This window comes from Hypanus sabinus, chromosome 11 (assembly GCF_030144855.1).
Source record: "Hypanus sabinus isolate sHypSab1 chromosome 11, sHypSab1.hap1, whole genome shotgun sequence".
NCBI lineage: Eukaryota > Metazoa > Chordata > Chondrichthyes > Myliobatiformes > Dasyatidae > Hypanus > Hypanus sabinus.
The window spans coordinates 77,853,058-77,867,186 of NC_082716.1; the positions used below are offsets into that span (position 1 = coordinate 77,853,058).

A 14,129-nucleotide genomic window follows, 5' to 3' on the forward strand; every position below is an offset into this window, starting at 1 on the left:
ATTCCTCCTCCTTTAGTTCTTTATCTTTTCTACCTATCATCTCCTAACTTCTCACTTCAACCCACCTACCTCCCTCCTTACCTGGCTTCACCTATCTCCTTCCAGTTGTACTCCTTCCCTTCCCCCGACCTACTTATTCTGTCTTTTTATCCCTCCCTATCCAATTCTGATTAAGGTCCTTGGCTCTAAACATCAACTCTTTATTCCTCTCCATGGATGCAGCCTGACCTGCTGAATTCCTCCAGTATTATTTTTTCACAGATTATTCTGAATTTCCAGCTTCTACAAAATCTCTTGTTTATTATCACTATTCACTGGCATTTCACACTAATGGCCATTCTAGTTTCATCTGCAAATTTAACTCTCATTGCTTGTACCCACGAGTCTAGTTAATAATATACTTAGAGCCAGTGGTAAACCGTACAAATTCCAAATGCTAGTATTCTCCTTACTCGGATCTCATAAACAAGCTGTTACTACAGCCATTTGGTTAGAGTCAATATTACAACTTTCTTTGTGTCTCTTCAAGTGGTACTTTTTGATTGTTGACTCTGAACCTAGGGCTTTTTTTTCCCCAACACTTTCTTTAAACCAACTAAACTCCTTAATTTTCATTTAATATCATTAAGTTTTCCTTCGGCTTAACCTTCTAGCCCACCTGAAATCCCTACTAAAACCACAGTGTTCGGGATATAATAGACACTGCATTCAATCCCACTGTTTTGGACAAATCCAAAATAATAATAATAAGTACCTATTAATCCCAGATGGGAAATTATTTCATTACAGCAGCAACATTTCAAAACACCCTTAGAAGTGTGCAGACTTAACTGATAATAAAGTACAGAATTAATTAATTTAGAAGGATTTAAATGAGGACGAGACCTATATAGTTTCTCAAGTGCTCCATCTGCATTTAATAGTTATTTTTTTTTAAATGAGACGGCAAATTTATTGTAAAAAAAGCTATGGAAGAGAGACTATTTATATCAGATAAATAGTGAATATACAGTTTTAAAATGGTAATTAACCTGTACTTCAGGGCCTGGCCTATTTATTACCCACCTATTCCAACTCTTTTTGCGTATTTTGTTATATTACAGATGAGATCTCAATGTAAATCATAACTCCATGTGTGACCTATGGGACTACCACTGTTTATATAATCCAAAATGTTCTCCATGGGAGTTCATATAATAATGTGAGTTGGCTGCTGGTAGTGAGTGATTAATTTGTTGGGCCGGTTGATGAATGCATTGTTTAGTGTGCGAGCTTCGCCACTGAGCAAATGCAATATTGAGTGTCATCCTGAGGCACTCGACAAAGTTAATTCCTCATTTGCTCATGCAGCAAGGGTGCTTTTTGCATTGAATACTGACGAGAGTTGGTCTTGTAAATTCAAGGCCAAGTCAGTTTTGATTTGTAAAATAGAAAGTACTTGAAATACTCTGAAGGCTAAGCAAAATCTAGAGATTCCTAGAGTAATACAGCTCACAAACATGCACTTTAGCCCAATTGGTCCATAATGATCACAGCACCCCTCCATGTACATATCTAAATGCTTCCCAAGTGTTGCAATTGAACTCGTTACAGAAGGAAACTTCTCGCTCATCAAGTTGGGGAAGTTTCATGCAAAGCAAAGAAGTTCTGATGAAAGGATGCTAACAGGAATGCAGTTACTCTCCACAGTTGCTGTTAAACTGTTGATGATTTTCACTATTTTTCTATTATTGGATTATAGACGGCTAGATTGTATTGCCTTTGGTTTATGCTGCAAGTCTTGTTAAATTCCCTGTTTCTCTTTCTGTGCAAAGATACGTCAGCTCCCAAAGGCACACCATTCAAGTTGATTTCATACCCTACATGGATGAGATAGCTGAGCTGATCAGTGTAAAACCCAACATCAAGCACCTCCTCCTCACTGATCCACAGCTGGCATTTCAAGTTTTCTTTGGCCCCTGCACACCTTTCCAGTTTCGATTGATGGGACCTGGAAAATGGCCAAAAGCCCGGGAAACCATCTTGACACAGTGGCACCGCACCATCAAGCCCACTAAAACGCGTGTGGTTCCCAGTGGTCAGCAAAATGCCTCTTGGCCAATCCTGCTGAAATTCTTGCCCATACTGGTGGCACTCTGTGCTGCTTATCTATTTCTCTATTAGTCAGAAGTCCAACGAGGAGTTCAGCTCGGTTTCTGTTGCCAAGCCAAATAACAATGGAGGTTGTTTCGCATCCAATCGTTTCAAATGAACTGTAACTAATTATGTTCTTGATTACACTCTGAAAGAGCTCGTGCCTTGAATGAAACACACCTAGCGTACTATTCGCATTTTAACTGTTCAGACAACTCTAATCTTGTATTCTAATATTTAACATTCATTGAATAAATCCCTTCAGAGATAGCCAGTTGTCTGAGGTGTCACGAGTGACTGAGGGATCTGCACTCCATTTGGAGTTTGCAATTTGGAAATGAACGAGGTGAACAAGCATGTTGTGATCTGAATATGCCAGAAGTATTTGCACACTTTTTCACAGAAGTTGTACTTTATCCCAGAAGTGGAAGTTTGGCTGTGTTGGTCATACTCGACAACTGTTAAATTTCAGATCCCAGACCAAGGATGGAGCATGGTCCATGGGTTCATTTCACATCCTGACCAACATTTCTCCATCAACTAATGCCCAATTAGGCAGTTTTATCACAGACCTTTCTCTTGTAATCTGGGATTTTGCTGTGATCTTACTGACATATATGGATCTCACTGAAAAGTACAGAACTTAATTGTATACTTTACTGAAAAATGGTGTAATAGTGTGCTGTGTGTATTTCTGTGAATTGTTAAACTAATTCTAAATGATGTTCACCTAATAATATTCATATTTACAAATATTTTAAAAACTAACTTAATTTTTCAAAAATTAGACTAAATTGAAAGTTGAAGCAAATGCAGTCTACAATTGAGCTATAACCATAGTAATTAGTACATAAACATTGCTGGCTTTCTATTCTCATACTTGACTCTGGGAAAAGTATTTACAAACTTCTTCCCTGAGGTTGTACTTTATCCCGGTAGCAGGAGTTATCAGATTGTATCACAAGCTCTCAGCTTGGTTGAGTTTGCTGCACTCGCCATCCTGAAGAACTCTTTCAGGGAGTGATTCAAGATGTAAATGTTGACCCAGTAAAGTCCACAGAGGAAGACGATTTCAGTAAACAAGGATTGTGATAGGGAGGTATTAATAATTTGAAAATACACAAAGAATTGGAGCATAACAATAACTTGTAAATGTACTTGTTATAAGCACTAAGATATAGTCTATAGTCTTTTAAGACCATAATATAAGTGAGATCAAATCTTTTGCACTTCTTGTTCTGATATGTTTATTTTTGTTTCCAAATATGATCCTTTGCAAATTATATCAATTTTTAGTATAAATCATTTAATATTATTTATTTGAGTATTGTTAACAACTTCTTCTTGCCAAATTGTTTATGATTGCAGGAAATTCTCTTTCACTTACGTGCTCTGGATTATAAGGATTAAATGAGTTCTTTTTTGCTGAGTCTTCTTGAAATAAACTGATAACAAAACAATATAGTGCCTACGTGATGAATATTCACTTCCCAGTACTCAAGAGGCTTATTGCTAAACTCTGCTTTCTTGCACAGCTTTCTTTCTCTGCTTCAGACAATTGTTCATCTGTAATTTGTTGGTGTTCTTCTAGTTTGACAGAATTGTTCCTGTGTTTGAAAATCCTTTGTAATTTGTAAACCTCTAATAAATTAAAAATCCTCTATGAATGTGGGCTAAGAATGATATTTAAATATGTAACATTAAAAATAAAATAACTGTTTAAACTACGCTGTTACCGAGAATATTCTTGTTTTTGGTAGGCAGGGGCCACCCACTACTCCAGCAGTGGGCATTGGCAGCTAAATTCTCACCGCAGAAGTTAGACAGGGAAGTAGTTGGTCCTTGAAGATTAGGTGGATACAATATTACCTCCCTATAGTGAGGGTTACCCCTTTATCTTTATTGGCTAGGGCTTAAAATTTTCATTTGAATTGAGTGCTTTGTGCACAAGGATCCCAAAACCATCACACCTACAGATGTTACACTACATCAAAGGTGCTATCTAAATGCAGGAAAAAAAATCTTACAAAATTGGCCCGACCCTCCCCATTTTTCCTGTGTAGGAGTTGCAATTTTACAAGTCACGCTCATGACTGTGATTATGAGAATGAAGATTAAGGTGTATCAGGGAAGTTGTTCAGGGAAGCTGGCTAGGTGCCATTGATATTATCTAAAATAAGATTCCTCATGTCTAGCCCATACATTTACACATTTTGCATGCTGAAAGAGCTGTCCAAATTATCACACTCCATAGTCATTTTACTGACTGTAATCTACAGTATTCCTTTCAAACCAAGACCTTCTAGTAATGAATATGCTTTTCCTACACCTTCGGGGCTTCATACTATTCTCATAGCTCTTTTTGAGAAATTACAGGCAGGTACAGTGGTGAAGACCATGTGGTGTTAGACCTCCTTGACATCTGTCCCTTTCTGTTCTAAGTTCTGTCAACAGAACTGGTGAATCCCACCATACTCTGGCCATCCCCCATGCCAAGGGCCACCTGTTAATGGCTGGGAAGAAGTAGGGGTGAGAAATAGGCTCAGTAGGGAGTCAAAGTTGCACACACAGAATCCAGAAAGTTGCCTGCTGAGCTGAAATCCACCAGAGCCTCCTGAGTGTGTAGAATCATCAGAGTGTGGAGGAAGATAGAGTGAGCTGGACTATGGAGCTGGAACTAGGGGACAGGTTTATCTTACCAGTTAGCAGGTCCTTGTCTCTACTTGGTGGTGCCATTTCCCAGATGTAGTGGGCATTTGATGCATTTTTCCACAGTAAGCACACAAGTTGTTTCTTCGCTGGTGCTCACACTCTTGGGGTTAAGGGAACTCTCCCTAATTAGATGGGTTTTGGGGGCATTGCTGATGATCAATCACCTGCAGCTTGACTTGGTCCTGGGAATGGAATTGCAGTTCTGGCTGGTGATCTGGAGGGTCATTCCTTAAGACACTTGTCAATATGGAGGGCCGGAGTGATGAGGCATTTGAGGTCGGAGAGCATCTCCCGGGTAGACAGCTCATCCTTCAAGTGCTCCAAGAGTCCGAGATAGTAATGAGCCACAGCATGTCTGTTTTCTAGCTGCACTCTGCCATGAAGATCCTGAATTCCACAGTGTAATCCAATGCAGAGTATGAGCCTCAATGCAGGCAAAGTATCTAATCCACTTCCCAACTGGTGGAAAACGGTGCATCTCAGCAGTGAATTCCTCACTGGTCAATGGTTTCCTGCACCTTCTAGATCATGTTCTCACATTGATGAACAACTTCCTTCAGGCAAGCAAACTCTGCTGGGCCAATCATTGGCTCATTCAGCCTCTCAGGGAATGTAGAGAAGGCTTGACCCAAAAGCAGAGCAGCAGAGATGATTTAGCAGTGAGTGATAACTTTAATAATAAACTCCAAAGTGTCAATAATGTGGGGCCACAAAACAAGAGAGAGCAGATACTGAACATGACTGGACAACAAGGTACCTGAAGGTCAGGTGCAATTAATTGAGGCTGGCTGGTTCAATGGGTGAACAAGGACTGTGGATGAGAGTTGGGTTTAAATAGGCTGCAGGTGATGAGATGGAAACGAATGGCTGGTGACTCGTTAGTTGGGTGGAGACTGGGAGGTGCCTGCCTGTGCAGGCCTGACATCATAAAGGCTCAGTAGTGCATCCTTGCTTTTATATTCAAGTTCTCTTGAAATAAATGCTAACATTGCATTTGCCTTCCTTACCACCAACTCAACCTGCAAGTTAACTTGCAAGAATATGCACAAGGACTCCCAAGTCCTTTGCACTTCTGATTTCCGAACTTGCTCCCCGTTTGGAACATCGTCCACACCTTTATTCCTTCTACAGATGTGAATAACCATACACTTCCTGACACTGTATTCCAACTGTCACCTCTTTGTCCATTCTCCAAATATGTTCAAGTCTTTTTCAAAGTACCTGCTACCTCAACACTGCTTGCCCCTCTGCCTATATCTGTATCATTCACAAACTTGACCAGAAAGCGTCGATTCTGTCATCCAGATCACTAACATATAAAGTGAAATGTAACAGACCCAACACCTACCATTGTGGAACAGCTCTAGACACCAACAACCAATCAGAAAAGGCCCAGTTTACTCTCACTCTTTGCCTCCTACCAGTCAGGCAATGCTAGTATCTTTCCCGGGCTCTCATATAGCAGCTTCGTGTGTGGCACTTTGTTAAAGGCCTTCTGAAAATCTCAGCAAATAACTTCCACTAATTCTCCTTTGTCTATCCCGCCTGTTATTTCCTCAAAGAACTGCAACAAATTTGTCAGGCATTCCCCTTAAGGAAACCATGTTGACTTGGGCCTATTTTATCGGAAGCCTTGAAGTACCCCGAAACCTCATCGTTAATATTGGACTCTAACATCTGGCCTATAAATTCCTGTCTTTTGCTTCCATCCTTTCTTAAACGGTGGAAAGACATTTGCAAATTTTCAGTCCTATGGAACCATTCCAGAATCTAGTGATTCGTGAAAGCTCACTAATAATGCCTGCACAATCACTTCAGCTACCTCTTTCAGATCCCTGGGGTTTAGTCCATCTGGTCCAAGTGAGTTCTCTACCTTCAGACCTTTCAGCATTCCAAGCACCTTCTCCTTAGTAAGAGCAACTACACTCACCTCTGCTCCCGAATACTCTTGAAGTTCTAACGTGCTGGTGGTGTCTCCCACAGCGAAGACTAATGCTAAATGCCTATACAGTTCATCCATCCTTTCCTTGTACCCTATTACTACCTTTCCGATTTCATTTGTCAACAGTTCAATGTCCAGTCGTGCCTCTCTTACTCTTTACATATATGAAAATCCTTTTGGAATCCTCTTTTATATGATCGGCTAGCTTACCTTCATATTTCATGTTGCCACTCATGTTTAATCTCAGTTGAAGAAGCTAGCCTTTGACATTGCACCTGTTCTTTAATTCTGATAGATTTAAGTGGTGCTGAGGTTTTCGTCTCTGAAATAGGGCAGATGCACAACCTTCTGAGGTGCGTATGCTATTATGACTAACATTTCACAAATATGGAATGGTTAAGGTGTTTGTGTAAAAGAAATGGATAAGGTGCATTTCCTACTCTACTAATCAATTACTGTTGATCTCCACTTCGAGGCTGCACAGGTGAAAAAAGAGAAGCTATATGAATAGAAGAGGTGGGAAGGAATACATTGAGACTGGTTGAAACAATTTCGAAGGGGGCTAGTGTACAGCAGAAATGTTGGCATTTTTGAACTGTTTCTGAATTATACATTTTATGTTAAAAGGCCTTATAAATAGAGTATAAAACAACTTTATGAATAGTTGGACAGGTTTGCTTTTGAACTATATAAAATAATTGTGACTTTTTTATTTATTTGATGACCATGTCAATCAGTTAAATTGAAATACAAAATTCAAATAGTGTCCTAGTATTGGAAAATGTTATTAAGTAAAGGTGCTGGGGAGGTTCTTGATTGTCTTTGATTTTAAGGTTTAATGTAAGTTATTATTGGCAAAATTTATCCTGAAGAGTAAAAGTAGAAATAAAACATAGGAAACAATTGGGATTTAGATTTTATCGAATAAAATTTGATTTACAAATCTGGGAGGACTTGACTTCATGTCTATTTATTTCACAAAGTAGGCCATTCAGTCCTTTGAGCCAGTGCTGTCTCTAGGTTCTGATTCCAATCTCCCCATTTATCTTTAACCAATTCTTACTTGCATGCCCATCACTCTGCCTGTTCTCCATCTCCCTCTGGTGCTGTCCTCCCCCTTTCTTTCTCCCTAGGCCTCCTGTCCCATGATCCTTTCCCTTCTCCAGCTCTGTATCACTTTTGCCAATCACCATTCCAGCTCTTAGCTTCATCCCACCCCCTCCGGTCTTCTTCTATCATTTCGGATTTCCCCCTCCCCCTCCTACTTTTAAACCTCTTACTATCTTTTATTTCAGTTAGTCCTGACGAAGGGTCTTGGCCCGAAACGTCGACACTGCTTCTCCCTATAGATGCTGCCTGGCCTGCTGCGTTCCACCAGTATTTTGTGTGTGTTGCTTGAATTTCCAGCATCTGCAGATTTCCTTGTGTTTGCTTTTTATATGTTGAAAGGCCTTAATAGAGTGGAAGTGGAGAGGATGTTTCTTTTTGTGGGGTCTGTAGAACCAAATGGCACAGCCTCAGAATAGAGGGACTTCCATTTCGAATGGAGATGAGGGATTTCTTTAGCCAGAGAGTGATGAATCTGTGGAATTCAGAGCCACAAGCAGCTGTGCAGGCTAAATCATTGCATGTACTTAAGGTGAAGGCTTATAGGTTCTTGATTGGTGAGGGCATGAAAGATTACGGGGAGAAGGCAGAACAAAGGAGTTGAGGGAAATTGATCAGCCGTGATGAAATGGCAGAGCAGACTCGATGGGCTGAATAGCCTAATTCTGCTCCTATGTCTGATGTACCATCAATAACTCACGGAGACGGGAGGCAAAAGTATTAGCTGCAAACGTGACCACGACATCTTGGAGACTGAGGGAGGAGCAGTGCCCCAATCGCTTTTATACAGGGGTCTGTGGGAGGAGCCATAGGAGCAGTCAGCAGAGGGGCCTATCCAGACAGGTATACACATAGTTTACCACATTCCAAAGTTTACCACTTTGTTTTAAAAGAGAGTCCCCACGGGCAAAGTTTCTCACAAGTATATTTACAGGTTAAGTCAATCAGGTGACCAAGTCTGTTGCTGTGATCTACGTAGCACCGGTGGTGATTGAACCAGTGCCAGTGGTAATTGCACCGGTGACGGTGGTTGTGCTGGCTCTGGCCTGACTTGAGGCGCCAGCCCATTAGGCGTCAGTAATCTCTCATGCATGTGCCTGGCACCCGGTATGGGAGTGTCGTGAGGAGTCTGCGTAGGGCTTGGTGTGCGCGTGGGCCTCGGCTGAGAGGGGAGTGTGCACGGGGTCTCGTGGTATAAATATATATATATATATCTATATCGGTGGGTACGGGGTGCATAGTCACCTTGGAGTGTTCGGGGTAGGGGTCTGGTGCTCCTGCGGGCGCCAGGTCGCAGACAGAGACCATGTCCTCCCACCCATCGGGTAAGACCACGTAGGCATACTGGGGGTTCGCATGAAGTAGGTGAACCCTCTCGACCAGCGGGGAGTATTTATTACTCCTCACAAGTTTCCGGAGCAGCACTGGCCCTGGGGACGTCAGCCAAACTGGTAGGGTGGTCCCAGTGACAGACTTCCTGGGAAAAGAAAAGAGTCGCTCATGAGGGGTGGCATTGGTGGACGTGCATACAGGGAGCAGATGGACTGGAGTGTCTCGGGGAGGACCTCCTGCCAGCGAGAGACCGGCAACCTCTTTGACTTAAGGGCTAAAAGTGTGGCCTTCCACACAGTGGCATTCTCCCTCTCCACCTGTCCATTCCCCCGGGGATTATAGCTCGTGGTCCGACTAGTAGCAATGCCCCTAGCCAGCAGGTACTGGCGCAGCTCGTCACTCATAAAGGAGGACCCTCTATCACTGTGGATATTGCAGGGATATCCGAACAGAGTGAAGAGCTGGCGCAGGGCTTTTATGACAGACGTGGTAGTGGTATCGGGGCAGGGGATGGCAAAGGGGAACCGTGAGTACTCATCGATGACGTTGAGAAAATAGACATTGCGGTCGGTGTAGGGAAGGGGGCCCTTAAAGTCGACACTCAGTCACTCAAAGGGGCAGGTGGCCTTGATAAGTTGCGCCTTTTCAGGATGGTAGAAGTGTGGTTTGCACTCAGCGCAGACTTGGCAGTCCCTGGTCATCGTCCTGATGTCCTCAAGGGAGTACGGCAGGTTCCGGGCTTTCACGAAATGGTAGAGTCGGGTGACCCCCGGGTGGCAAAGATCTGCATGGAGGGTGTATAGCTGGTCGAGCTGTGCGCTGGCACATGCTCCCCATGATAGGGCATCAGGGGGCTCATTGAGCCTTCCAGGCCGGTACAGGATATCATAGTTGTAGGTGGAGAATTCTATTCTCCACCTCAAAATTTTATTATTTTTGATTTTGCCCCGCTGTTGGTTGCTGAACATGAACGCAACAGAGCGCTGGTCGGTCAGCAAGGTGAACCTTTTGCCAGCAAGATAGTGCCTCCAGTGCCTAATAGTTTCCACTATGGCCTGGGCTTCTTTCTCCACCGCGGAGTGCCGAATTTCAGAGCCCTGAAGGGTACGAGAGAAGAATGCTACCGGCCTTCCTGCCTGATTGAGGGTAGCAGCAAGCGCGAAATCGGAGGCGTCACTCTCTACTTGGAAGGGAATGATTTCGTCCACCACATGCATCGTTGCTTTGGAAATGTCCCTTTTAATGCGGCTGAAGGCCGCGCAGGCCTCAGCTGACAGTGGAAATGCAGTGGACTTGACCTGGGGCGGGCCTTGTCTGCGTAATGAGGGACACATTGGGCGTAATAGGAAAAGAAGCCCAGGCACCGTTTGAGGGCTCTGAGGGTGGTGGGGAGAGGGTTCCAATAGGGGGCACATATGGTCGGGGTCAGGGCCAATGACCCCGTTCTCCATGACATACCCAAGGATAGCAAGTCAGGTGTTTCCGAACACACACTTGTCTCTATTATAGGTGAGGTTAAGAGCTTTGGTTGCTTGGAAAAATCATTGGAGGTTGGTGTCGTGATCCTGCCAGTTGCGACCACAGATGGTGATGTTATCCAGATATGGGAACGTGGCCTTCAGTTGGCATTGGTCCACCATCTGGTCCATTTCCCTCTGGAAGACAGAGACACCATTTGTGACACCAAAGGGGATGTGCAGGAAGTGATAGAGCCTGCCGCCCGCCTCGAAGGCGGTGTAGGGGCAGTCCTCCAGGTGGATGGGGAGCTGGTGATAAGCGGATTTCAGATCCATTGTCGAGTACACCTTGTACTGAGCTATCTGGTTGACCATATCTGCGATACGGGGTAGGGGGTACGCGTCAAGCTGCATGAACCTATTGATGGTCTGGCTATTGTCCACGACAATCCTATTTTTCTGCCCTGTCCAAACAACGACCACCTGGGCCCTCCAAGGACTTGTGCTTGGCTCAATGATCCCCTCCCCTGAGCAGCCGCTGCACCTCTGACTGAATGAAGGTCCTGTCCCCCGCGCTGTACCTCCTGCTTTTAGTTGCCACAGGTTTACAGTCGGGGGTCAGGTTGGCGAACAGCGGTGGGGGAGGGATCTTGAGGGTGGAGAGGCTGCAAGTGGTGTCAGTAGCGCAGCTGTCGGCATGGTGCTGGGTGGGATGTGTGGGTCGGTGTGTGTGTGTGGTCAGTAGTGGGGTATATGACGAAGCTCCACAAAACTGAGGATTCCTGACAGTGATTGGTGGGAGGGGCCCATCATACTTCATAGCCACACTTTCGAGGTGGCTCTGGAAGTCGAGCCCCAATAGCACAGTTGAGGCATGACCAGTAGCGCAAAGTTCCAATATTCTGTGCCCTGCACCACCAGTGTCACTACACAACGCCCCGGGATGTCTGTGGAATGCGATCCAGAAGCCATGGTGACCCTCTGGCTTACTGGCTGTGTCACGAGTCCGCAGCATTGCACGGTGTCCAGGTGAATAAAACTCTCAGTGCTGCCCGTGTCAAACAGGCAGCTAGTCCTGTGCCCCCCCCCCCCACCAGGATGTCCATCATTGACCTTGCGAGCTGGTGTGGGACGCTTTGGTCGAGGGACACGGAGGCCAGAGTTGAATCGCCGTCTTTGTGCCCGGTAAGCACCCGTGGTTCGGAGGCGGAGCGAGGTGACGCCGACAAAGATGGCCACCCCCATGCCTCGCACGAGGCAGGTGGGCAAGATGGCGGCGACCAAGATGGTAACCCCCATGCCTCGCATGCGGCGCTGCTCGACACCGCTTGTGGTTTAGATTTACAGACCTTGGTGAAATGGCCCTTCTTTCTGCAGCTGGAGCAGGTAGCTTTTCAGGCCGGGCAGTGTTTTCAGGGGTGCTTTTTGAGTCTGCCGAAGTAACACTGCACGGACTTGCGACTGGCAGGAGCCGTGGTCGATTCGCTGGAGGGTTGCGGGGAGTTTACGGACTCGCGACTGGCAGCAGCTGTGGTCGATTCACTGGTGGGTGGTGGGATCTGCGACATCCATGGGACTGGCAGGAGATTACGTGGCTGGACAGCAACAGCGTTGTGCAGAGCAGCCTCCATCATGTCGGCCAGCTCGATCGCCGACTGTAAAGTAAGATCGGCGTTTTCCAGCAGCCGCTGGCGCACGTACACTGACCTGATCCCCGTAACAAAGGCATCTCGTACCAGGAGCTCCACATGCTGTTCTACTGTCAGTCCCCTGCAGTCGTAGGCCCGCATGAGTGTCTGTAGGGCCCGGACAAACTCAGGCCCACTGCCGCCACGTCGCTAAGCGATGTCTTGCATAGATGGTGTTCACTGGCTGCAGGTACTGTCTTTTGAGGGTGTCCAGTGCCCCTTGGTAGGTCGGCAGGTTTCTGATAAGGGAGTATATCCACGGACTGACCCCGGAAAGCAGAACTTTGTGCATGATAGCAGGCTCAGTCATGGGAATCTCTTCCAGGTAGGATTGGAAGCATGAAAGCCAGAGTTCAAAGGCAATGGCTGCTTCTGGAGCTTGTGGATCAATGTCAAACCGGTCCAGTCGTAAAATGCTCTCCATAGTTTAAAATTGCAGCTAATAAAATTGATGCACCATCAATAACTCTCGGAGACGGGAGGCTAAAGATAGGCTTTTATTAGCTGCAAACGTGACCACGACATCTTGGAGACTGAGGGTGGAGCAGTGTCTCCAATCGCCTTTATACAGGGATCTGTGGGAGGAGCCACAGGAGCAGTCAGCAGAGGGCGTGTCCAGACAGGTATACACATAGTTTACCACAATGTCTTATGGTCTTTTCTCTCCTTATGGCTATTTTGTTGCTTTCTATTGGTTTTTAAAAGCATCCCAATTGTCTAGCACCCCACTTTGACTTCCTTTGTCAGCAATGGTTGCCTCATCCTTCCATTAGAATACTACTTCTAAATATTGGAAAGATATTTTTGATACTATCTCTGCGGTATTGAACATCGATTTACAAACCCATCCTATTACCGCAATTTTTGGTTTACCAATGATGGACTTACTTCATTTATCTTCTTCCGCCTGTCGAATGATTGCATTTCTCACTCTAATGGCGAGAAGATCTATTTTGCTGAATTGGAAGGAAATTAATCCTCCCACTGTATTTCATTGGTTTTCTCAAACTATGTTATGTTTAAATTTAGAAAAAATTAGAAGTGGTGTATTTGATACTTCTATTAAATTTGAAAAGATATGGAGACCATTTATTCAATATTTTCATATGATGTAATATGACCCTGTTCCAAACCTATTTGTTTTTCCAGCTTTAATCTTATTTATGTTGAGAGGATCGGAGTTGACGACACTGATGATTATGTATTCTTGCGAGATATTATAAACAGCCCTTTTTTTTTTCTTTTTCTAGTTTTTCTTTCTTTCTTTTCTTTTTTGCTTTTTTTTTCTTTATTAGCTATTAGATTAGTAGTTTAGTTATTTTTGCATATTTTTTCTTTTCTTTTTTCTGTTTTTATATTATATATTATGAAATATCTAGATTTACCTTGTTCATATATATACTGTATTGTTCATGTTTTGGGAATACTCATTTATACTGTAATCATTGCTTATGTATTCTTTCATGTGCAATGGGAATGTGTATGTTTGTAATCCCTTTATTAATATATCAATTGTATTTTGTTCATATTATTAATAATAATAAAAAGATTGGAAAAGAAAGAATACTACTTCTTTGCAATGACCCAATCCTGATTCCAAATTACTCACAGAAACCAGAGCCATTGCAGTTCCACGGTCATCCCTGCTAGCATCCCCCTTCAAAAAACTGGCTGACTACTCTCTCATGCCTCTGTAGTCTCCTTCGCTGAACTGTGATCTAATTTAGATCTCCCTTTCAAAGTTCAAAATACATTCAT

General features: G+C 44.0%; 1 protein-coding gene across 5 annotated transcripts in view; it reads left to right on the forward strand.

Moving 5' to 3' along the window:
* The window catches only part of fmo5 (flavin containing dimethylaniline monoxygenase 5), a 67,425-nt gene extending 63,625 nt beyond the window's left edge, over nt 1-3,800 (forward strand). For 4 of the 5 annotated variants that reach the window (XM_059984785.1, XM_059984786.1, XM_059984783.1 and 1 more), the window contains exon 9: nt 1,815-3,800. In XM_059984785.1, coding sequence (XP_059840768.1) covers nt 1,815-2,163 — 349 coding nt within the window. In that variant the 3' untranslated portion in view covers nt 2,164-3,800. The remainder of the gene's footprint in view (nt 1-1,814) is intronic. The other variant, XM_059984787.1, reaches the window with a different exon arrangement.
* Nucleotides 3,801-14,129: the final 10,329 nt, after the last annotated feature.